The following is a 23,344-nucleotide window of genomic DNA, read 5'->3' as shown; positions in this document are numbered from 1 at the left end:
AGGTGTTGAAGCGGAAAATATCGAGATTTTAATCTTTTCCCACTAACAACTAAACGTCCTTTGACATTAATATTAATAAAGTGACATGGCTTAAGATAAAACTGAATGTTTGTTGTTGTTAAACAACAATTACAGTAACAACAACTAGAAGCTAAAGAACGCATTTGGCCATTATGACACTATCAGAATATTCTCTTTCTTTTGTGTCTTTTGCTCCTCGATATTCTTTTTATTTTCAATTTTCCTGTTGTACTTTTAATTGTATCACATTTTTAGTTCATTTCTTGTTCATTTGTTTTTTTTAAATTAATTTTTAATCTTCACTTTTTGCTTACTGCTCACTTGGTTTGTTTGCTTCACTATCTGCATAACCTCCGATTAAAGATGTTGGACTTTTGCTTTGTCTCCTCTGGGTTCTCTTTCCCTGTGTTCCTTATAATTGGCATCTTATCCATCTACAAACAGGTATTTCACAACCACATGACAGAGGATAAGGCATGCACTGCTGTGTCTCTGGGCTTTCCTTGAACAAGCAGTTAATAAAATTGACGAATAATCAAAATGTGCTTTGACTCTTATAGCTCGATGTTGGGGAGTAAAATCAATAAATGACTCAAATTATGTGTATATGGTCAAATTATATATGATCAACTATGTGCTGCAAGTTAGGTGGAGAGGGTGTTCATTGGACAGAGATGGGGCTCTCGTGTTTTCACGCTGACTGTCAGTCTCCTCGTCCTTAAGATGATTTTGTTTTCGTGCCCTGGGCTTGTATGATCACCTCGCACCACGGCGGTTGCTGGCAGCGGAACTAACATCGCTTTGAACCTCCAAGGAGATATGATATTAGAAGCAGATGTCTCGTTGTGCTTTAATAAATGACAATCAAGTTTTTACATTCCACTAAATTTGGGGGATTTTTGGCTGTGGGATTTCTCCTGCTTGCTTTTTCTGTTTTTGATTATACAGCAAAGAAAATGGATTCAAAGACGTGGAAATATCCTTCTACATGTCAAGCAGAACATTACTAGCAGGGGGTGATTGGCAGGACTATGGCGCACACTGCCCTGTTTATTTACAGGCAATAAAACCCAGTATGTTCATCATTGTTAAAGTAGATTATTTATTTATTTTTTTATTGGGCCTGTCAAGTCTTTACAGGCTACATCAGCCCCTGTATTTATCAGTTTCTCTTCCATACATATTATATGTACATATGGGGCTGCACAATACTGGTATTCTTGTAGAGTGTCTTTTCCACATGAACTCTGACTTCTCATGTTTGCTTCTCGCAGCTGTTTCCTCGCAACAGTCCCTGTCCATATCTGGTCTTCTCAGTGAAGGATTTCTTACCTAAGATTTGCCAACACTGCGTGTACTTCTCTCCCAGTAAGCGTTAGCCAGCTTTAAACTTTGTGGATCTCCACTGGACGGAAAGGTTTGCGTTTCCAGTCTCAATGTGGCTGTTTCAACAGAGTAATGTAACTTTGAATGGTCCACAAATAGTAACTTCACTCTACTGCTGTTTACACAATAACTAGTGGTCCTCACTCATCAATGAGTGGGCAAATTTAGACATGGGAGCCAGTCAATTCGAGTAAAATTGTAACTGACAAGGGATAAAACCAATGGATTGTGCTGGGATGCGACTCTATGGGTGTGATTGGTTGCGCTTATAGACCAGCCCTTATTCGCTTGACCAATTAATGAAAGCTAAAGCTAACCGACAGCTACTTCGGCCAATTATAACGTTGGACTTCCCGGTAGGTGGGTCTCCGTGTAGAGGGGTGGGGTGTTCGAGGTCATTCAGTCCCTCTCTGATTCACTCTATCGGCGTGTGTGTGTGTTGAGGGAACGGGTAGTTGGAGTAAGGAATCGCCGGGCGCTAGTGCATCACGAATGCTTTTTTTTGGGAAAGAAACGCCGCTGAAAAATTACACCATAGACCGAAGAAGCGACCCCCGGTGACGACTTCTGTGAAAAGAATCTTTTCAACGCAGCGACTGCGCCACACGCACAGCCAGGCAAACGCAGCCGGGCTATCAAATGTTAGCCTACTAGCATCCCTGAAAACAGACGGGATCAAGGTGTTGATAGCTAGCCTCCCAGCTAATTGCCCATCAGCTAGCATCCTCAGCGGTAGCATCATTAGCTCGTTTCTCCTCGCGCACGTCGAGACCTCGCCATCGCTCGTGGCGGTCCCTTTTAGGTCGCGGCAATCAAATCCGACACTGAGACAAAAACAGAGAGCGGTTCCTCCTCACTGGTGCTGGAGACGGCGTCTGCGTTGCATTAGTTGACACCATCACACCCAACCCCATCACCTCTGCCCCTCTTCCTCCACCCGAAACACTGGAAATCCACAAGCGGCCGGGTAGCGGCGAGGGGCCGGCGAAGCTGGGGGTGGTAACGCTACCGGACTCGCAGGGAGTCACAGCGGCTACAGACAAGCACAGCCGTGGGGATCTACCGACAAGTATGGACGGGCTGGCCGTGGAAGTTCGCGGCTCGAACGGGGCCTTCTACAAGGTAACCAGGTTACAAACGTAGTTTCTAGCTGTCCCAGTTAAAGTTTTGTTTCCTTCTCAAAACGTTAGGTTTCGCTCTTCTGAGCTCAGCTCTCGCTAACTGGTACTCTGCTAATGCTAGCGTGGGTCCACTCCTGACGAACAGGGATGGTTTTGCGTTCAATTAGGGCTGGCCATTGTGGTGTAGGCAGCTAGCCGTAGCTAGCAGTTAGGCTAGGCACACTTGACATCACCATGCATGGCCTATGTGTGTTCATTTTCTTTTATCACATGTCAGCGTGAAAACACGCTGTAAACAGTTTTGAAGCGACACACGGCAGGTCCGCTAATGAAACCCTGGATGGAAACATTTAAAAAGGGCAGCGAGCTGCTGATCAGACAGCTGTTGTGCAGCTCCTACGTGCAAGTGTGATGTGATGCTACATCAAAGCTCACATTCTTCATAATTGCTTTGTAGCCCAGCCCAGGTTTCAGCTACAGCGCTGTACCGCGTGTCTCATGTTTATTGCCCTGACTGACGCTTTTGGTTTCAATTCTGCCTGATTTTAAACAGAAAGATCACTTTCACATGCAGACACATGACTTCAGGTCTTTGTTGTTGCTGTGTCACAGCTTGTTTACGACGTAACATTAAGATGGCAGCCAAACTATACTATCAAGCATGTTTTGGTTTGTTTTTTTTCTCAGATGTCTTAAGTGGTCAGGCTCACAGGTTTGGTTCTGCGAGAGATTGTAAGGTTTAAGGGGCAGCTTCAGACTGAGGAGACACTAAACCGTTTTGGGGGATAGGGAAATAAACCCTACTCACCCTCACCAACTCTGTCTAGTTTTAGAGAACATCTTTGATTCAGCTTTTTAGATAGCCCATTTCTTTGCCTGCGTCTTCAGTCTTTTTTTTCCTCAACCTTTCAGCTGGCCGGTGGAGCACATGGTGGGTTAGTGATGACCCTATATTTACCCTCCTCATGCTGCCTCACCTGTTGTTCTGGTTTACGGGGTGACAGTTTGGCTCTGGCGTCAAACACTTTCCACGAAACGCTGCTGTGTCCATTATTTCACAGCTCTTTCGGCCGATGTCATTGACACATAGCTGCGATTCTCTTTAGTGTATATTTTTGCCCTTGATGGAGGTGAGTGGGGTGAAAGCTTTGCTACTTTCCTCCTTTCCTGTCGTGATTGGCACATGGGTATAAAAGGATTTTATTCAATTCCACCACCATTCACCCCGTTACCACTTTGTTTTCTGTTGAGCTATGAATGGGCATCGTGTTTATTAAAGTGTCAGGAAAGTGGCACTCTATATGGTTTCTTTTGCAGCAGAAAACACAATGGGAAAACTGAGAAGACTAATTTTTAAACATTGTGACATTCCCTTTTTTCTCTATGTCACTGAAGCTTGTGCATTAAACTGCCTTCTTTTCATCTATTTATATTTTATTATAAGCCCAGTCTGATCAGTGGCTGGTTATATTGAAAAATCTGTGAGAGGAATATTGCAGACCTGGCATCTTTTCTCCAAATGATCTTAGTGACCACATGTGTGTGCTGGCCTAAGGCTGAATTGTGGACACGGGCAACTGTAGTACAAACCTAGCAGTGCCTTGTGTAAGGGGCAGGTAACTTGACAGGGCATGCACACAGCTGTCTCACCACATGTGATCTGTGGAAACTGAAGGGTGATTACTTTGTAACTCCGATCGGTTGGCATTGCTGACTTCTGTGATAAAGGCCAATCTGCTCTGAAGCTGGAACCCTGCGATGACGTATAGTATAGAGGGATGGATGGTGTGAATGCTAACCAGGACCTTCTCAAAACTGAGGCAGTGGTGGTTAGCATTAATATCTGAGAGTAGACTGCAAAAAAATAAAAATGGTGTGACATCTATGCAACCAAAACCAAAGTGGCTTTAGAAAACTTTTAATGTGGTATCATGTTTCTGTCTTCCTGTATCATGATTCCCGTGTGGAGCTTATGTGTTCTCAGCATTTCCGTACCCAGGGCGCACACCCACACTTTGTTAAATTATTTAATAATTAATGCTATACATACTTTGTGACAGTAAATAATGGAGCACAAATCAGTTGCATCTCCAGTAATTGTCTTATCTTGCGGCTAGACCACAGCTGTGTCGTCTTGGATTGAAGGTACAGACTTAATTTCTGCTCTGCAGCCTTGATGAGCTACAGTGTAGCAGGTACTGGTGAAAGATGCCCCTCCAACACCAGAACCAGAACTATGTCACCGTTTGCTGCAGTCTAAGTCAGCAGGCTTGGATTTTGTCCTGTAGCTGGATGACATCAAACTGCTGCAACAGTGACCTGACCATCTAGCTGTAGGGAAAGTTGAAACAGAAAGGATCGAAGGCAAACTTTGAAATAAAAATGAATCTTGTAATTTATACTTAAATTAGGTTTTTTTTTATAGGTATTTTTGTTTTTAATTCATAATCAATGAGAAACAAAATACTGCGGTATAAATTTATACCTCAGTATTTTGGAGCATCAGGATCTCCCTCGTGTCTAAACATTTATTTTATCCAGGTTCAGGTCAACATTAGCATCTTTCCAGCAGGTGAATCCCCACCCCCTACAGTACAAACCATCAAGAATACTTGTACAACCCCTCTGTCCCATATATGGTCGTGTCACACCGAGAGACGTGACACACCCACACCACAAATGGGGAGTAGGTTGCTTAAAATTTATGGCATGCTGAGACAGATCTGTGGACAGCCATGATGGACGAGTAGTAGGTTAAAGTGATCTCTCGTAATGGGCAGGCAAATGATTGTCCCCTATAGGCTGGCCCGGATGCCTGTACACGCACTCATTTGAACGGTCCTGTGTAAAATTGTTGTCTTTAAATCTCCCACACAAACACACAGTGAAGAGGGCTCGCTTCTGGATTTTAATTCTGTTGTTGTTTGCGCGTGTGTGTGTGTATGTGTGAGAGAGAGGGAGTGAGCGTGCGTGTGAGAGATTTCCCGGCTGTCTGTGCTGTCAGGAGGAGTCAGTGTTCCTCGTCACTTTATCCAACACAGAATTCACAGCCAGAGAATTGTGTCAGCGATGTGATGTCTTGGCTTCTAAAAAAGCCCAAGATGCGCTTTTTTTTTTTTTTCCCTTTTGTATTTCCAGTCACAGTATCAGTCTAACATTGCTCACAGCCGCCTGTGTTGTTTACATGTACACAAAAAAAAAAATCAAATGCTCACAGCCCCACCCGTCTGTCTTTCTGTTGTGCATTCATGGGAATAAAAATTCTCTCTTTTGTCTTTTAGGGTTATATCAAAGATGTCCACGAAGACTCGCTCACAATTGTGTTTGAAAACAAGTAAGTATGCTCTTCCTGTGCACCTCTCCTGTTTAGCCTTAGCTGCAGTATGCCTGGTTTAGGATGTTGCAAGGCATCAAAAATTGTCCTGTTCAGCACCTGTGTTTGGCATGCAGCTGTCCATACATGTCTCTAACAGTTTTTTCACCTCCTGCTCTATAACCCCCACCTCTCGCACCACCACCCTGGTGGCATGCTTTCCTATATTCCAAGCCCCACCTACTGTCCCCTTCTACCACCCCTCCACCACCCAACTCGTCCCTCTTTATCTACTTGGCTCAGCGTGTAGATCAGGGAGCTCCTAAAAATAGTGACCCATGGTATGCGCTTCGGGAGGGGTGGCAACAGGGTGGCCTGTGTCATTTTTGGGATCCATCCTTCCTTCTCCTTTTACTTTCCCTTAGCACACGTAGTTGTTGGAGCAGCTGGTTGTATAAGATGGTGAATGAACTGTACACGTTTTTGGTCTATAGTGAAAGATGAGACCCATTTGGGGTCACCACAATTTGGTTGTGAAAGAAAATCAATGAGAAGCCTGGAATAATTTTTTTTTTTTTTTTTTTAATAAATGTCATTTTCTGTTGTTTGTGATTAGAATATAAATGTTAAAAAAGGATGACTCATTTTGAAGGGTCCCTACTCATCCTTATTCTAAAAGGCATTGAATTCATCAATCTAAAAATAAATCTTTAATAGAAGCAAAAGGTCTTACGTAAATCCATCAAAGGTCTTAAAAAGAATTGAGACTTGGTTAGTGGAAAATATTTTTTGTTCTGATGTTGACTGATTTAAATTTGCACTGACAATCGTGACTTGGTTGCTTAAGGCAGATGCACTTTGCTGTCTGCTATCTACCAACAGAATGAATGGGGAGGCAAAACTGATGAAAATATCAAACTATTCAACCAAGTGTTTCAAGTTTAAGTTTACTACACATTTGAACCCCAAGGCAATCAGAAGTACTTCATAAAATGTAACAGTCTATGAGCTAAGTTGAGAAGCATGAGACGGTGTAAGGGCACTTATAATTAAATTTATGGTTTAAATTTAACCAATAAAACAATTAGAAAAGGAGTAAAGGTAAAGCACAGTTTAAGAAGTTAGTTATTAATTTATTTAATAGTGGTAAACAAAGTGCCTCAGGCTTAATTTGAAAGGTCTGAGTTGCAGCAGTTTGCAGTTTCTGGGAGTTCATTGATAATTTGTTCGGCATAAAAACTAAACATTGCATCTCCATGTTTAATTTTGACTGAGCATAAATGAAACTGGCCCTCGATGACCTGCAGAGTCTGTATGGTTCATAATGTAGCAACTGAAATGTTCCTTACATGTGAATTATACGTCTGCGTCAGATCTACGTCGTAACCTGTACCATTAACCCTCCACCACAACTTAAGGATGGGAAGTAGTCTTAAGTCAAGCTTTAGCCGTCAACCCATCAAGGCTTTATAAACCAGCGGCTTTCAGATAACTTCTTTGTTTTGGCATCTTGGGAGCCAAGGTAGCGAAATTCTGTGCAGGTTACCAGTTCGAGATGTTCCAAGCCAACGAGTGAACCACACAAGTTAAATACCCTATGCCTCTAACTCAAAGAAAGTGGGGTTATTTTTAATTGAATTTAGAATAACTGAAATCCTTACAAAAATCTGGACTCTAACCTTTCTTAATCTGAAAGGATTCTGCTTTAATAGAGTGGCGTTCACAGCTGCAAGCCTTTCAATGGACTGGACTGAATGAATATTTGTTTCTCTGTTTATCACACATAAAGGCAAAATCAATTGTGCAGTTGATAAAGATGAAATAGACTATTATTTTTAAAAAAATGTTATTTAACCAGGAAGTGAAGTGCTTGATAAGCCTCTTGCCAGAGTTCCTGATCTGACACGTGCAACATTAACTCTGTTTTTATTTCCAATGGTATGAAAAAAGGGATCTCCCGGCGAGAACCTGCGTAAGCAAGGACACGTGCACAGTTATTCTATCAGTGTATGGAAGCATCAGCATTTTGTACAGTAACCAACCACTCTGTTAGATGCATCTCTTCAGCTCCTCATTAACAGATATCTAATTGGTCAATTACATGGCAGCAAGTAAATTTATATAGGCATTTAGACTTTGTCAGGTAACCTGGTGAAGTTCGAGCGTTTGAATGGGAGATGAAAGGTGATTTAAGTGATTTTTAACATGGTTTGTGCTGGATGGGCTGTTCTGAGCGTTTCACAAACTGCTCATCTACTGGTATATTCCTCACAGCCATCTCTAGGCTTTACAGAGACTGGTCAGAAAAAGTAAATATTCAGTGACCCAATGCAAGAGGTTTTTGTTTTGTTTTGTTTTTTTTGTGTGTGGCCTTTTTCAGCCTTACTGCACAACGCAGTGAAGAGTGACAGGAAAGCGGAGGGAGGGAGGGAGGGAGGGAGGGGGAGGAGAAAGGGGAAGACATGTGGCAAAGGGCCACGGGTCAGACTCAAATCCGGCCATTCGCCCTGCTCGTCCCGGTGCAAGAGGCCTTTGGGTGAAAATGCTTTGTTGAAATCAGAAGACGATGGCCAGAGTGTTACACAACAATAGAATGGCAACAGTAACTAGTAATAACTGCTTGTTCAAGCAAGGTATGCATAACCTGATGAACCTTGAAGCACACAGGCTACAGCAGCAGAAGACCACACCAGGTGCATCTCCTGCCAGCTAAGAACAGGAAACTGAGGCTGCAGTTAGCACAGGCTGACCGATGGCAGATTAGAGAAATTTGGAAAATCACTGCGGAGGAGTCCAAGACTGAGGAGTCTTGGATTTGGTAGGGCATAAACAAAAGGATGGATCCCATCCTGCCTTGTGTCAGGGAGTCTAACCCAATATTAGCAAGGTGTATCAAAGAGAGTGGCTGGTGAGTGTGGTTTGGTTGGTTTGTTGTAGCTCAAGTATAGTACAGCTGGATTTTGTGCTTATGTTGTTCTATTACACAAACACGAACAACAAGTCTTGATACTCTTTGTCCTGGGGTGACTGTAGAGGATAAAAATTTAAACATCAGGATATTTGTATGCCTTTGGTTTGTTTTGTTATCAATGTTAAAGCATTGTTGCTACTTTCTATAATAAAAGCTCCACCCACACCACATAATAAAGCTCCACCCACAAAAACCAAAACAAAACACAAAGGAGGATGGAAGCTCTCAAAAGAAAAGTCCTATAAAAACTTAGTTGAGAGATCAAACTGAATGAGCTGTTATATACTGTATATTAATCTCAAGCTTTAGGTTTTGCAAGTCTTTCACTTTTCTGCTTCTGAGTCATTTTTAAATTCTTGTTGAGTGTAAAATGACAACTTTTCCACTTACTGACCAGCCACGGTCCCTGGGCTTCCTCATTAAACCTAATGAACCTTTAAAACTGTTATTGTTATTATGTCTGTAAATGTGCTACACAGCAGTGAGTGGGTAATACGTACCCATACCATTACAATCCAAGTGTGACGTGACTTAGAAGAGCTTCAGCCAACAGCGTTTCATTTACCTGTGATTGTCGGTAGGTTGACAAGTGTTTTGTCTCCTCCACAGCTGGCAGCCAGAGAGACAGTTGCCCTTCAGTGACGTGCGGTTGCCTCCTCCAGCCGACTATCACAAGGAAATTGGTGAAGGAGAGGAAGTGGAGGTGAGGCCTGGCTCTTTGCATATGTCTGACTCAGCTCATACACATAAATTTTCCGACATTATGTCTCAAGGCCTTGTTTTTCACTCCGACAGTCAGATAATTATTCGCCGATACTTTTCACCTGTCGTTTCAAAAATCCTGGAAAATTCTGAAGTCTTTGATAGGTACACATTTTAGATCACATATACTTTTTTCCACATTATTAATTGGAAGTACTTACAGTTTATGTTATGTGATGTATATTATCACATAGTCTGCTATACACCCAGTGATTTCAGACATGACCTGAGTTCCTGAGGCTCATTTAAAAAGCCTGAAGTTTGAATCATGGATCTTGATATAATGATTAAATACGTTACAGGTCACATCTAAAACACATTGTATATAAAATGTGTGCATATGTGTTTCTATTGCTGTGGGTGATGTTGTATTCAGACCCAATAAACGTGTTTTTGACCGTTTCTCTAACAGCCAATGAAAGAAGCAGTTCCTTCCAAAGTTAATCCGCTAGCTGGAATCATTTAACAGTAACAAACAGGAAGTTGTATAAAAAGCATCAAATACTGTGTGGCAGAGTTTATTGGACTGTTGAATATGTGCTTATCCATCAAGTAACTGTTTAAATGTGTTGTGTTCAGGCTTTTATAAACATGGTTTGGTCTGCAGTCTTTTACGAAGGACTTAAAAAGCATTTCTAAAACGATAGCATAGATCCAGCCCACACGCTTTTTACAGAGTGACATAGTTAAATTAGAATTTTTGTCACTAATGTGAGTTTAACAATCCTGACTGAGATCTGAGGACCCCGCAGATCATTTAAGTGTTGCATTCGATTGTTTTGAGATGTCTCCATAACTGAAACACGTCCCAGTCGTGGAGACCTCTCATCTGCATCTATTTAGCATTAAGAGTTTTGTTTTTGTTTTCATGGAAATGCAAGTTTAAGGACACGTGGCTCTAGATAAAAAGTACCAGAAATGTCTCGTTGCAACGGTTTTTTAAGGTGTGCCAAAAATCTTTTAAAGTTGGGACTATGGGAGTTATAGATGTGGAATCCACATAATATTAGTGGGAGCTGTTCATACAAGTGTTTCGTTAAGTTTTTACTAACCACTAAACTAATACCTGAGGTGTCTTGGGTTAAATTAGTCCCATTCAAAGTCAAACAGCTTCATTCTCTCTTTTCAAGGTGATGCTTTTTATTTATTTATTTGATTTTTAGTCTTTTTTTTTTTTTTTTAAAGTGGATGAGCGTGTTTCTGTCTTTTGTCTGTGGTTCAGCTTTTATTCGCTGTCTCTCCAGGTTTACTCCAGGGCCAACGAACAGGAGCCATGCGGCTGGTGGCTGGCGCGGGTCAGAATGATGAAGGGAGAAGTAAGTGTTTGCTGAGAGTAAATCTTTGAACAAGTGAGATAAGTGGGTAAACACACAAACTGAAATTATATTTCCTGCTCTTATATAATAAAGCAAGAGTGACTAGTATGTATAACATCCTCTACCTTTGCGTTTCAAGCCCTGTTTGAACGTCTGCCCATCATTAGACAACACTTCAGTACATTTTAATACACAGTTGTTCTTTTAATCCAGCCTAATCTTTGTTTTGTGGATATGTTGAAAACTCAATAGTTACTTCCTGTTTCTAAGTTCCTGAGGCTTTCACTGAGCTGTTCAGCTGAAAGGAACTATCATAATTGAGAAGACGATATCACGCAGCGGTGATAGAATCCACCTAGGTCAGCTTCCTCTCTGTTTATTAATCAGTAAGCAGTCGTCTTTCACTTTGCCTCTGGCTGTACTGCCAGTAAGTCTTTATGGAGCTCTGAGTACTGCAGTATGCTGTGTGTAAAATAAATATAGGCCAGTAGTAAGAAGTGCTGCTGGGTAATGGGCCCAAAGAGTTTGTCCTAATCGACTCTGACATTGTACATTCAAATTACCTGTCCCGTTCACTCTGTGTGTCTTCTGCACCCTGACCTATTGTGTCAAAGTGGATTTGCACGGGACCAGTCTTTTTAAAATTTTTCAGATAATTACAAGGAGCTCTGACTCTCAGGCACCAGCTGCAGGTTGAATAGTGGGTCAGTGGGATATGGAAAGGACAGCTATGCAGGGCTAATGTGCCAAGGGAGCTGCTGCTGCTGCTGTAGTGCTGTTATTTGGAGCAGTCTGATAAGAGCCTGCAGGAATGTCTAGCATTGACTGATGGCTTTAATTCAGTCCTTTGAGCGTGGAGTGTGCAGTGTTGGTCTTGCTGCTGCACTCTTTCTGCACTACTTGTCGTGTTTTTCTGTATCTTTACTCTCATGCATCTTCTTTCACTTGATTTTATGTATATGAAATAGAAGAAAGTAGCAACAGAGTGTAGTTTTATTAGCAGCAAGACGCAGAGGTGCATCTCGAGACATCTTTGACTCCATCGGAGCTTTATATATCTGTGTTTTTGTCTACTTTATTAAAAATCTGTATCTCCCGTGTTGTTTTCAGTTCTATGTGATCGAATATGCGGCGTGCGACGCCACGTACAACGAGATAGTCACGTCAGAGCGCATCAGGCCTCTAAACCCCAACAGCCCTGCCTCTCGAAACACCTTCCACAAGATCCCCATCCCCGTCCCAGAAGACCTGAGGGACATGTGAGTCCTGCATATAAACAACCCCTCACTCATGCCTCTACACATCCAAGCACTTTGCTCCCTTAGAGTTCTCATATGTTGTCAGCAATCATGCGTGTAATGATGATTCGGTGGTGCCAAACGAATAACGAGATCGACCCTGCTCTGGATTGTTTTATCGACAGCTGTGCAAACGACAACATTCACAAAGACTTCAGGAAAGCAATCGGAGCCAACTGCATCTTCTACAGTGCCCAAACACATGAGCTCATCGTGCTGGTTAGTACTCTGAACACACACTTCAGCAGACGCCTCCTGATCAAGTTAATGGCCTTGTTTTATGTCATCACGTGAAGGAATGATGCAAAGCAGCAGCAAAAAATCTCACTCGCAAATGTGAACATCAGGGAAGGCAGACAGACGAAGAGATGTGAATCCAGATAATGCTGCTAACATTATATGCACAAAAGTACTGTACCGTATACACACACTGCTACTTTGTGACTGAGTGTGTAGACATTCATTCACAAATGTTTGTAAAGGCTATAGGACTGTATACTTCTGCTAATGCTTCTGTATTTAAGAAATATAAGCGATCCCCTGAAAGTAAACAGTTTTAAGTCGAGCTCACTAGATGACTAACTTTTAAAAACATCTTAAAATCCAAACTCCTGGATGTTTGGGCCCAGCGTAGGGATATTTGAATCATGGAATAATTCAACTACAACTGTGTCATAGTGATGGCAAAGAGTTTACATTTCAGCTCCAGAAAGAGCATTTTAGCAGTGCTTTGGATTGTGGTCAATAAAGAGAAGTGTGAATCGTAAATTGCGAAGACCTTAAGTCTTATAAATTTGCTAGAGCTGAATAACTTTACCAGAAAAAAGTCTGGCCACACAGCAGCCGTTCTGCAATGCTTTATTTGGGCAGTTATTTTAAAGCATTATCTCAATTAAAAAAACATCTATGGGCCTGCTAGAGAACTCTGATAAAAGCCACTTAAAAATGTGAAGCCTTTGGCCCAAAATAAACTTTTAAAAACCTTTTTTTAATTTCCCTCTCCTTAAAGTTTGACTTCTACCACCATCTTTTACCGCTGTAGAATTAACCCAAATTTCAGTTCAGGGCTCTCTAATAAGGGGTTCATGCCCTACACATCCCGGATGACTGTCTGTTGTGGTTTAGGAACATGTTTTTCAAAGCATTTCTTGCTCTGGGCATTGAATGTCTGTTCTGTCTGGATCGTCTTTACGAGTCGGTTATGGCTTTTGTTGTATTAGTTTACCTGATTCTGAACCTTTGTTGCCTTGTGTGTCTTATGTTGTGTCTTCAGTCCACAAATGAAACCACAGTAAAGCGTGCAGCTCTTCTGAGCGACATGCATTTCCGGAGCATCCGTACCAAGCTTATGCTAATGTCCCGCAATGAAGAAGCCACCAAACATTTGGAGGTAATACATTCTGTCAACTACATGTGTCTCCCTGATCATTTAAATCCTAGCCATGCATCTTGGCAAGCAACCTTGCGTTTCCCCTCTCCTAGACAAGTAAGCAGTTAGCATCGGCGTACCAAGAGGAGGTGAGGGTCAGGGAGGACCTGATGGGCCTCGCCATCGGCTCCCACGGTGCCAACATCCAGCAAGCGAGGAAGGTGCCTGGTGTTACAGCGATCGAGCTGGAGGAGGAAAGCTGCACGTTCAGGATCTATGGAGAGGTACGCTGGTTAAGGAGGCTTTCTGCTGCTGTTTTTGGAGAAGCAAGCAGGAGAAAACAAATGATCCTTTTTTACATACAGCACTGACAGTTCACTGTTAGTGAATGTAGGTGGGCAAATATCATCTGAAGCACTGAAACCATAACATTTGTTTGGTTCTCTTTTACTATTTTAAAACTTTAATCCTGATTGGATCAATGGAATAACAATTCAGTTGATCCATTCAGGCTGTTGCCAGTGTGAGATGGCAATTATAGGCTAATTAGCGACATGAGGTGATTTATTGGATGTAGGGATGTCTTAAAACATAAGATTATGAGTGATGGATTGAGAATATTGACTCTTCACAGTTTTTGCCAGTGCGTAGAAATGCAGAGAAACTAAACTGCCTGCTTGTCAAAGTCTGTGTTCAGATTTGGACTTTGGTCTTAAACTCAATTAGTGTTTACCCTACCGTTGCCAGTCACCCCCGCCTGCCCCAGAAGCCACTGGAGATAATAATTTAAAAACATGCATAATAATAATGAAACAGATTTTAATTACTTTATCTAATTAATGTGAGAGTTGCATTAAGCACTAACTTTTTAGATTGTATATTTGGTCACTAGACTTGTGCATGTGGCTGTTATTGAATGAGAGAGGGCAGCACAGCAGGCAGAAGTTAATGAGAACTCGCTAGCTTACAACGAACGGATAAATGCAGAAGTACTGCAAACATCCGAGTCTGAGCAAAGCTGTCAGAGTCCTGGCTAGAGCAGCACTGCTTCCACAGTGTGTCCGTCTTCCCCCCCCGACATTCAACCGGTCACAGTAGAATGCTGCACCTCTCTGAGCCTGGTTCTGTAGGAGGGTTCTTCCTGTTAAAAGGGAGTTTTTCCTTCCCACTGTTGCCAAGTGGTTGTTGAAAAGGAGTCATTTGATTCGTGGGATTTTTCTCTGTATTACTGTAAGGTAGAGACACCTGTTGATGGGATTTAGTGCTGTATAAATAAAATTGAAACTTCATAAGGGCCACGGTTCTTTTTTAGTGCAGAATAATGCACTGAAACGGAATAAAAACTTTTTGCTGTGCATACTTTCATTTTGGTTCTTATGTGCCGTACACTGCATTGTTTGTGTTGTTACAGACCCCAGAGGCAGTGAAGCAGGCCAGAGAGTATCTCGAGTTCAAGGAAGACTACTTTCAGGTACCCAGGAACCTTGTAGGTGAGTGAACAACATAACATTCCTGGGTTCATTTTGCTGCTGACATTCTGCTTCATCACCACACCATATTGGAACATTCTTTACACCCTTTCCGCTTTCCCCGTTGCGCAGGCAAAGTCATCGGCAAAAACGGCAAAGTCATCCAGGAGATTGTGGACAAGTCGGGCGTGGTCCGTGTCAGGATCGAGGGAGACAACGACAAAAAGCTTCCCCGCGAGGAGGTAGGCAGGCAGGGGGCTGGCAGGGACGACACTGCCAGCAGCAAAGAGGTGAATGGACCGATCGGCTGCTCTCCCAGACCCTCCTATAACCTCCCGAACCCTCCCCCCTCCACCATCCATCTTCCCTCGTCTCTCCAATCAGAAAAGCTACTTAACTGCAGCAGCGTGCAAGCGTCCCATGTGCTGTCTGCTTTGACTCTGTTCGTTCTGCTGCTGCTTTGTATCTTGTTTTGTCACAGAGTTTGCTTTGCTTTCCACACACAGCCCACTGCACAGCATATATGTTATACTGGGCTGGTTAGCCAACTGTGGTCTGATGGGTTGGTATGCTCCTGTTGAGTGTGCAATTTAAGTATATAGTTGCTCATTGTTTAAACTGATGATTATCTGTTTCCTTTCTTTAAAAAAAAAAAAAAAAAAAAAAAGACCTTCAGCTTTTAATTCCTCCCCCACTCTCTGCTGTTGTTTCAGGGCATGGTTCCCTTTGTGTTTGTGGGAACCAAGGAGAACATCAGCAACGCTCAGGCTCTGTTGGAGTACCACGTGTCCTATCTCCAGGTTTGTCAGTCTTCCATTTTTACCAGTAGATGGCACCACTGCTTTTCGTTTTTTGTCTTTTTTTTTGTGACAGAAAAAGATAAAAACAGTGTATTTTCTGTCTCTGCCACCTCGACTTTATTTGAATACATGTGTTCATCCCACAACAATTATTTCTTCTTCTTTGGGAACGTGGAGTAGGTGTGTATCGGTCACCTGTCTCTCGACTTTCCAGCTCCACATGAGGAAAGCTGCTGAGAGCTCCTTATTTTGCCCTTACCTCATGTGCTTTTATAAATAGCTCCTCTCTACGGGATGGGGTGGAGAGTATGCCTGAGTATAGATTACCAGCTATCTGGACCCTCAGTGTTCAAAAATAACATCAGACCCCCTCCTGTCGCCCCTCCCTTCCTTCACACTTCCCTTGAGGTTCAGCTGTCATTGGTGGAGACAGCTGTCACACCGTGAACTGAGACCTTTCTCCCCACTAAATCCTCCTCTAGATCACCCACTTCTAAACTGCCATTAGTCACCACTGCCCACTCATCTACTATTTAAAAAAAAAAAAAAAAAAAAAAAGCTTTTAATTTATTGAAGGTGTCATCAAATTTGATAAACTGATACCTTTAAGTTTATCCCTGCTGTCAAGTTGTTTTATTAGAGGGCTGTGGGAGAGGTTATCGGTTTATTGGCTGTTGCTTATGTGGTATCCTCTCCAGCAAGATGATACAGAGATCCAACCAACTGGACAATCTCTGCAGAACCACTCAGCATCTGTGACTTGAACTGACTGAGAACATGTGAGCAAGCAGACTGTGGAGCTCTTTGTTATCCTTTAGAGATTTAGTAAAGGGGGGGGGGTGCATTTCTAAAAGTGTAAAGGCAGCAGTTTGCTTAAAAAAAAGAGACTGTAATTGATGGCAGGCATGCCTGTGTCTGTGTGACAGATACAGCTGCTTGTTCAACCCTCGACTATGAATTAATGTTTATCGCAGTCAGCCGGTCCATCTGTTAAAAATCACTAGGTGAACACAAGTGGGTGTTCTGTGAGAATGCTCAGGTTGAACTTCACCAATTGCTGCCACCTAGTGGTGAGCAGTAGGCTTATTAAGAGAACCAAAGCAAAGCAAGGCCCACAACGGATGGGAGCTCTAGGCCCAACAGAATAATCTTGTGTGAGTGGACTCTTGAGTCCTTTCTGTTCGCGGAACAGGCTCTTAAATGCGATTTGTCCCCGACCTGTAGGAGGTGGAGCAGCTGCGCCTTGAGCGCCTGCAGATTGACGAGCAGCTCCGTCAGATCGGGGTTGGGTACCGCGCGCCTACCGGCCGAACCGGGGGCCCTGGTGTTGATCGAGAGAAAGGCTACCTGACAGATGAAAGCACCAATTCACTCCACACTCGAACCTACGGGGGCCGCGGCAGAGGGCGAAGGGCCTCCAACAGTCAGTACTCCGGATATGGTGAGAGTTACAGAGTTCAAATTTGACTTTAACGTGCGGTTGTAATAATACAATACAGTAATAGTACAACATAAGATTCAGTCATGAAATAAATTAAAAATAATTTTTTATTTGATTGTCTACCTAATGCAGGCACAAACTCTGAGCTGTCCAATGCCTCTGAGCCAGAGGACCTCACCGAGCGAGACCAGAGGCCCCGTGGAATAGGCAACGATGAGAGGGGATCCCGACGGGGTGGTAGGGGCCGAGGATCCAACTCAGGACGAGGTCGCGGAGGGCCAGGATCCAAGCCTTCGAACTCAATCAGCTCAGGTAACCCTCTTTGTACCTAATGACACATATGGCATCTCTTTTCTCCCAAAAGATCATAACAAAGAATGGGAGAAACAATTTTCTTCTCTTTACAGCTGTCTGAAGCCTGAGCTTGCAGCTTACTTGAGCTGACTTCTTTATTTATGACTGCTAAGTTTAACATGAACATCCACCTTAGTAACAGTCTATATAAGAACTTTAAGATTAAGAAACCAAATGTATTTTTGGTGCAAGCAGCTACTGAAGATTTTCCGAGAAGCAGCGGGCAAGCAGTTTTTTGTAATTGAGCCTGAAAGGTGTGGTCCTCTTAATGAAGTGAAGAGGAAAAACCTGAAAAACCTCTAAGCTTCATCCTTCAGTCAGAAAAGGTTTACTGCAGGTCGTTATGTTAAAACTGCACTCATTAAATGGAAGAAATGATACACAAGTGTTAAACTATTGTTTTGTCACCTGAACAGTACTGAAGGACCCAGACAGTAATCCATACTCCCTGCTGGAGGGTGAAGGAGAGCTGGCTGACGCAGACATCAGTGAAGGCATGGGAGACCGCCGCAGACGATCCCGCCGCCGCCGGAACGACCAGGAGCCCAGTGTCATGGACGCAGCTGCAGAGTCGGACAGCCAGGCCGGCCCGAGTGAGAACGGACTAGGTGAGAGTTGCGGTGGTGCGTTCTCCTTGTTGAAACTTGTTGCCGTGCGTTCGTGGTTAGTCGAGCAGAAATCCGAAACTTTTGGAGGGAGATGATCTACATTTTCTAATTTGACTGTTAGATGAAGAAGCCCGGCCTCAGCGCCGCAACCGAAGCCGCCGCCGCCGTAACCGTGGCAACCGCCCAGAGGGAGGTTCAACCAGCCGTGACAGACAGCCAGAAAGTGGTGAGTTGCTGTCCTTTTACTAGTTTAGCTATTTTACTTTCCACTTTCAGAATGAACACACCCCAGCTGCTGTTCTAGCTAACAGACTTCAATGTTTCCAGTGACTGTTGCTGACTACATATCCCGCGCCGAGTCCCAGAGCAGACAGAACCTGCCCCAGAAGGAAAACCACGCTGCCCCTGAGCCCAAGGTACAAGCTGACATATGCACAGACACTATCCCCCCCCACCCCCGATGTTTCGGTTATATATCGGCTACATTTTGAAGTTCATTTTGTCATTTGCGTTCATTCTAAGTGAATGAGGTGATTGATTCACCAGGGGACAGTTCCTCTCACAGAGCAGGCTGAACTTAGCCAGGCTATCTTTGCTTTTGCTGCCATGACAGAAACTAAAACGCCCCTCAGAGATAATCTCTCACAGCATTGGTTATCACCTTTCTTTCTTAACGCTACGTTCACCAAGGCAGCAGAGCAGAACAAGGGCTACTGCAGTTTTAGCTTGTTCATGAGATGAAGCACTCAGGGTGAGGGCAGCTATTATGTACTTAAAAAAGCATAGTTACACCGTGTTCCCCTCCTGCTTGCAGAAAAATGATCTAATTCTGTGGTAAACAAGGCAGTGATCTCAGCTTTAGCTCAGTGACAATTCTCACTTTGATCTACGTTTTGCACCCACAGGAGAACGGCACCACCGCCAAGAAGGAAGAGCGAACGCCCTCGAAGCGTTCCCCCAGCACAGGATTGACCTCGCCCAGCGAGACCCTGACCTTGGTCAACGGGGTCTCATAAAGAGACGAGCGAACCCTTGCGAACCCAAGTCTAGAGCAAGACTCCATGGCAAACTCTGTCCCTGCTTGCATTAACTTAAACCTTAAACAGATGAGTGAAAAAGTACCTGACAAAATACCTGAGTTCATACTACGAGAGTGAAAAAGTACAAAAAAACGACAAACGCATCTACTTAAAACCACACGTTAACGGTGTATGCTATCCTATCTATCAGTACTTAGTGCTTATTTAAAAGAAAAAAAAGAGGAAAAAAACAACTAGCTTGCCAAAAAAAGAGCTGGTGGATATGACTTGATTTTTAAAAATACTGAAACACGAGAAACAGGACGAGACGTTTTTTTTTTTTTTGTTGTTGTTTGTTTTTTGTTTTGAACTGTTTGTCTTTATTTCTGTTAATGTTAATTTTGTTCATTGTTTATCACTGGTTTCGACTCGGCGGTCGCTCTCTCAACCAAAACAGACGCATCTCTTTATAACGGTGTTTAAAGTGCACACAGGAGAGATGTAAAGCTGTATGAGCAGACAGTCCGGCTCATGTGACGCCATGTTCGCACACTGAACCTGGGAGTGAAGACGGATTGGAATACAGATAGACATTGTGCCTTGAATTTGAAAAACAAATATATATATATAAACACATAAAACAAAAAAACAAAAAAAACTTGAGTTGTTTTTTTTTTTTTTTCCATTAAGTTTGTTTTTGAGGGGAAGAAAATGAGTTCTTCTTCCAGGTTTTTTTTTTTTTTTTCTGTTTTTGGTTTGAAGGAGAGAACAGATCTGTGAGGGAGTGATGAGGAAAAACAAAAACAAAAAAAAGAGGATGCAGAAACAGATGGCGTGGGTGGCCGATGTGAGGAAAATTCAATCTGGTGCCAAACGCGAAATTCAAGGCGCTTGTTCTCATTCCGCGTAGAACGGACGGCGTTAGGGGAGGTAAGTGTGGGGGAATGGAAGAGGAGCGGGGTCGGCGCGTGTGTCTGTCTGTGTGTGAACAGTTGAGACATTTGGCAACAACAAAAATTTTAAACTGAGAGCGGATGACGTGGGGAAAACCTAACGTAGCCCCGAGGGGCGTTGTCACGGCATGCGTCTCTTCCTCCTCTCGCCTGTTTCAGGTCCTTGGAATTGTTCCAGGGCCGGCACCCCGGTGCAGCCCCGCAAACAGGATGGGCTGAGACCAGACCGACCGCACACTTGAACTGTTAAGATTTCGACTTAGAGAGAACTACACCGTGCCTCTTTCTGTGTCAGAGGGGCGGCGGCGCTAGCTTCCAGCCACACTTAGTGTCTTGATTAAAACCACTGCAGTGCACAGCTCCAGACGCACACGAAAGGGGGGAGGGAGCGCGACCACCTTTTCTGGGACGGGTGCTGCTAGTGACGTGGGAAGGGGTGGGGAGAGCCTGGAGACTGCAGACTGTGGGAACGGGACAGCTTAAAATGACATGAGAGCCACACGACACACAGGCCCACATTTACAGGTACACACACACCAGGTCGGCGTGGTTGCCCGCGTAGTGCAAAAGTAGAGGACCCAAAAACTCTGAGCGAGCGAGGTTGTCCGTCTTTTGTACCTGGCGGTTTGGGGTAATTTTTTATTTGTTTTCTTTGTTTTCGGCATACGGAGTAAGAGACGGACTCGAAAACCTCAGCGGCTCTCTGCTCATGTTGTTACTGTTGTCTTGGTTGTCGCTCTCAAGTTCTTTTTGTTGCTCTTTCCACATCGTAGAAAATATGAAATAAAAAACTGAAGTGAAATCAACCTCTTCTGTGGAGATGAACTTTGATTTCTCTTGTCTTGTGAGTTTGCAGTCTATTTTTCTAACTTGCATGGCCATTCGAGTAGTAGGTGGTGCCTGTCCTGTGCATGAGGAAAAAAGGGGTGTTGTTAATCTGACTTACAAAGCCATTGTTTCATTCACTAGAATTGCTGCTAATGTACACACTGAATGTCCAACTAACGTAGAAACTCTACCATGAAGAGAGGAAAAAGAACTATTTGTGACTGATTTTTCTGTTTTTTCTCTCTCTCCCCCTCCAATACTTATATATCTGCCCAGACCCCCAACCCCCCACACACACTCTGTTGGCGGGTACGAGTCAGGAAGGGACCGGTTCCTTTTACTTACAAGTTTTCAGAGTTTCAAAAGTGTTAAATTGTGAAATTACAAAGGGCGACATTGTGCATGACAAGCAAGCATCCACATGACCAAAGGTTTTGAGAGACAGACGAATGGGAGTGTGGTTGACTCAAGATGACCCAGATGCTGCTGTTTTACATTTCTGCTCACCTGTATGTTGTGTTTTTAGAGGATGATCGAACACTTGAGTATTTGTACCTTGGTTCAGTTGCATGTGTGCGAGTGGAGGATGAAGCCTTGCGTGGTATGTTTGTGTTTACCTTTATACCTCATTGTGTGAGTACTGTATTCCCTAATGTATCTGTATCCCTCGCGTCCTGTTGAAAGACTGCTGCGTGTGTGTGTGCGTGCGCGCACGTGCGTCTGCGTGGATGCTGGTTGTACAGTCGACTCCTCACTCTGTCAGATTTTGTCTCTGGTTTTCTCACTCATGTTCTGATGGCAATAAAGGACTTTTCATTGTTTGGTATACATTTTTTTTTTTTCTTTTTAACATATACGAAACAAACCACATTAGATTAGGATGTTATGTTGATGCGAGTGTACTTCAGTGTAATAATTAGGGGACGATCACAATGGTGTCTTCTGAGTTGTAAAAAGAAAAATTATGGATGATATAACTGTTCCTACTGCAGTGTTAAATTTGTCCCAGGCTATTTTAAGCAAGCCTATTTTGAATTTAAAGAAGCATCGTCTGTTATTTCCAGTATTTGGTTGGCCATTATCTCACACACCCCCCTCCTACCCTCTTTTTCATTAAAAATTTTTCAGTAAATGAGCATAGTGAGGTTTAATTAGATGTGAGGAAAATCTTTCAAAGAACCATTTTTGCACCTGAAAGAACAGATTTTTAAAGGGATTTAAGACCTTTGTTCAACTACCAACCGTTCATGGCAGATAGTCAACCCTCTCTGAGCCTGGTCTTCTCCTGCAGGCGTCTTCCTGTTAAAAAGTTTGTTTTTTGTTTTTTCTCCCCACTGTCACCAAGTGCTTGCTCATAGTGGGTGGTCTGTAATATTTTAAGTTTTTTATTTTACAATATAAAGCATGTTAAGGTGACTTATTGTGATATGGAATAATTAAAGTAAAATACTTTAAATGTCTAATACAGATATGAGACCCCACCCTCTATCTGATCAAATGTCTCTTTAAAACGTGTACTTTTACACAGTAGTGATTCAGCGGGGTATTTACAGCAACATAGTTTCTATTTGCCCGTACAAATGGTGAGTCATCACCTCTTTAGTGACCGGGTCAGCCCATCTTAAGGATGAGTGCAGATCGCTATAAATGAAAACGCAGCTGATCAAATTTCAAAGCAAAAAGAGACAAATGTGTGATTAAAAGTGCTTGAAATAAACCAAGAAGAGAGAAATGTACTATAATACAAGAATATGGCTGCTTTCTTTGATAGACAGCAGCTTCTGCATTAAAACTGATAGAAGTCACAAGCTTTTAGAGACAGGGTGGTGGAGAAACATCCTTTCATGGTTGTGTTTGCAGAGTTTGACTTTACGTACATACATAAATCTGATGGTGGATACAAAAAGGATTTTTTTGGGGGGAAAATGAAAGACTTTATTCAGCAGGTAAGGATATTAGTATATTATACCCAGAGTTTCGCCAAATTAGTGTCCAGTATAATCCAGGATTTGAGACTGGACATTGGCTCTTTTGTAACATTCTGTTGGGGGACATTATAATGTGTAGATGTTAAAGAGTGATAAATATAAATGCACCTCAAACATTAGTATGAGTAGATGATAACAATGTAGGCTACATAAGTAAAGGTAAAACAAAAGGAAATTCATGCAGTACTCACACACTGGGAAAAATATATTGATATATATGGCCAGTAGTATAACATCCTTTTAATTACCATCAGCCTATTTCTTCAAGGCAACTGGTGCTACTGTGCATGACATCTTACATAAAAAGGTTTTATGGCTTGAGACACA

General features: G+C 42.8%; 1 protein-coding gene across 2 annotated transcripts; it reads left to right on the top strand.

The window, feature by feature from the left end:
- Window positions 1-1,791: 1,791 nt before the first annotated feature.
- LOC113016914 (fragile X mental retardation syndrome-related protein 1-like) lies at window positions 1,792-19,488 on the top strand. 2 transcript variants are annotated; one of them, XM_026160114.1, is made up of 17 exons: window positions 1,792-2,529; window positions 5,810-5,862; window positions 9,422-9,515; window positions 10,819-10,890; window positions 12,001-12,149; window positions 12,314-12,407; window positions 13,462-13,578; window positions 13,671-13,841; window positions 14,969-15,047; window positions 15,159-15,268; window positions 15,740-15,826; window positions 17,051-17,267; window positions 17,400-17,579; window positions 18,038-18,229; window positions 18,351-18,455; window positions 18,557-18,645; window positions 19,135-19,488. In XM_026160114.1, the coding sequence occupies exons 1-17, from the start codon at window positions 2,479-2,481 to the stop codon at window positions 19,243-19,245; spliced, it is 1,971 nt and encodes a 656-aa protein (XP_026015899.1). In that variant the 5' UTR covers window positions 1,792-2,478; the 3' UTR covers window positions 19,246-19,488. The 2 variants fall into 2 exon arrangements, with proteins under 2 accessions (XP_026015899.1, XP_026015891.1); XM_026160106.1 differs by having other exon boundaries at window positions 15,159-15,316.
- Window positions 19,489-23,344: the final 3,856 nt, after the last annotated feature.

This window comes from Astatotilapia calliptera, chromosome 3 (genome assembly GCF_900246225.1).
Source record: "Astatotilapia calliptera chromosome 3, fAstCal1.2, whole genome shotgun sequence".
Taxonomy (NCBI): Eukaryota; Metazoa; Chordata; class Actinopteri; order Cichliformes; family Cichlidae; genus Astatotilapia; species Astatotilapia calliptera.
This window is presented reverse-complemented; position numbering and strand designations above follow the sequence as displayed.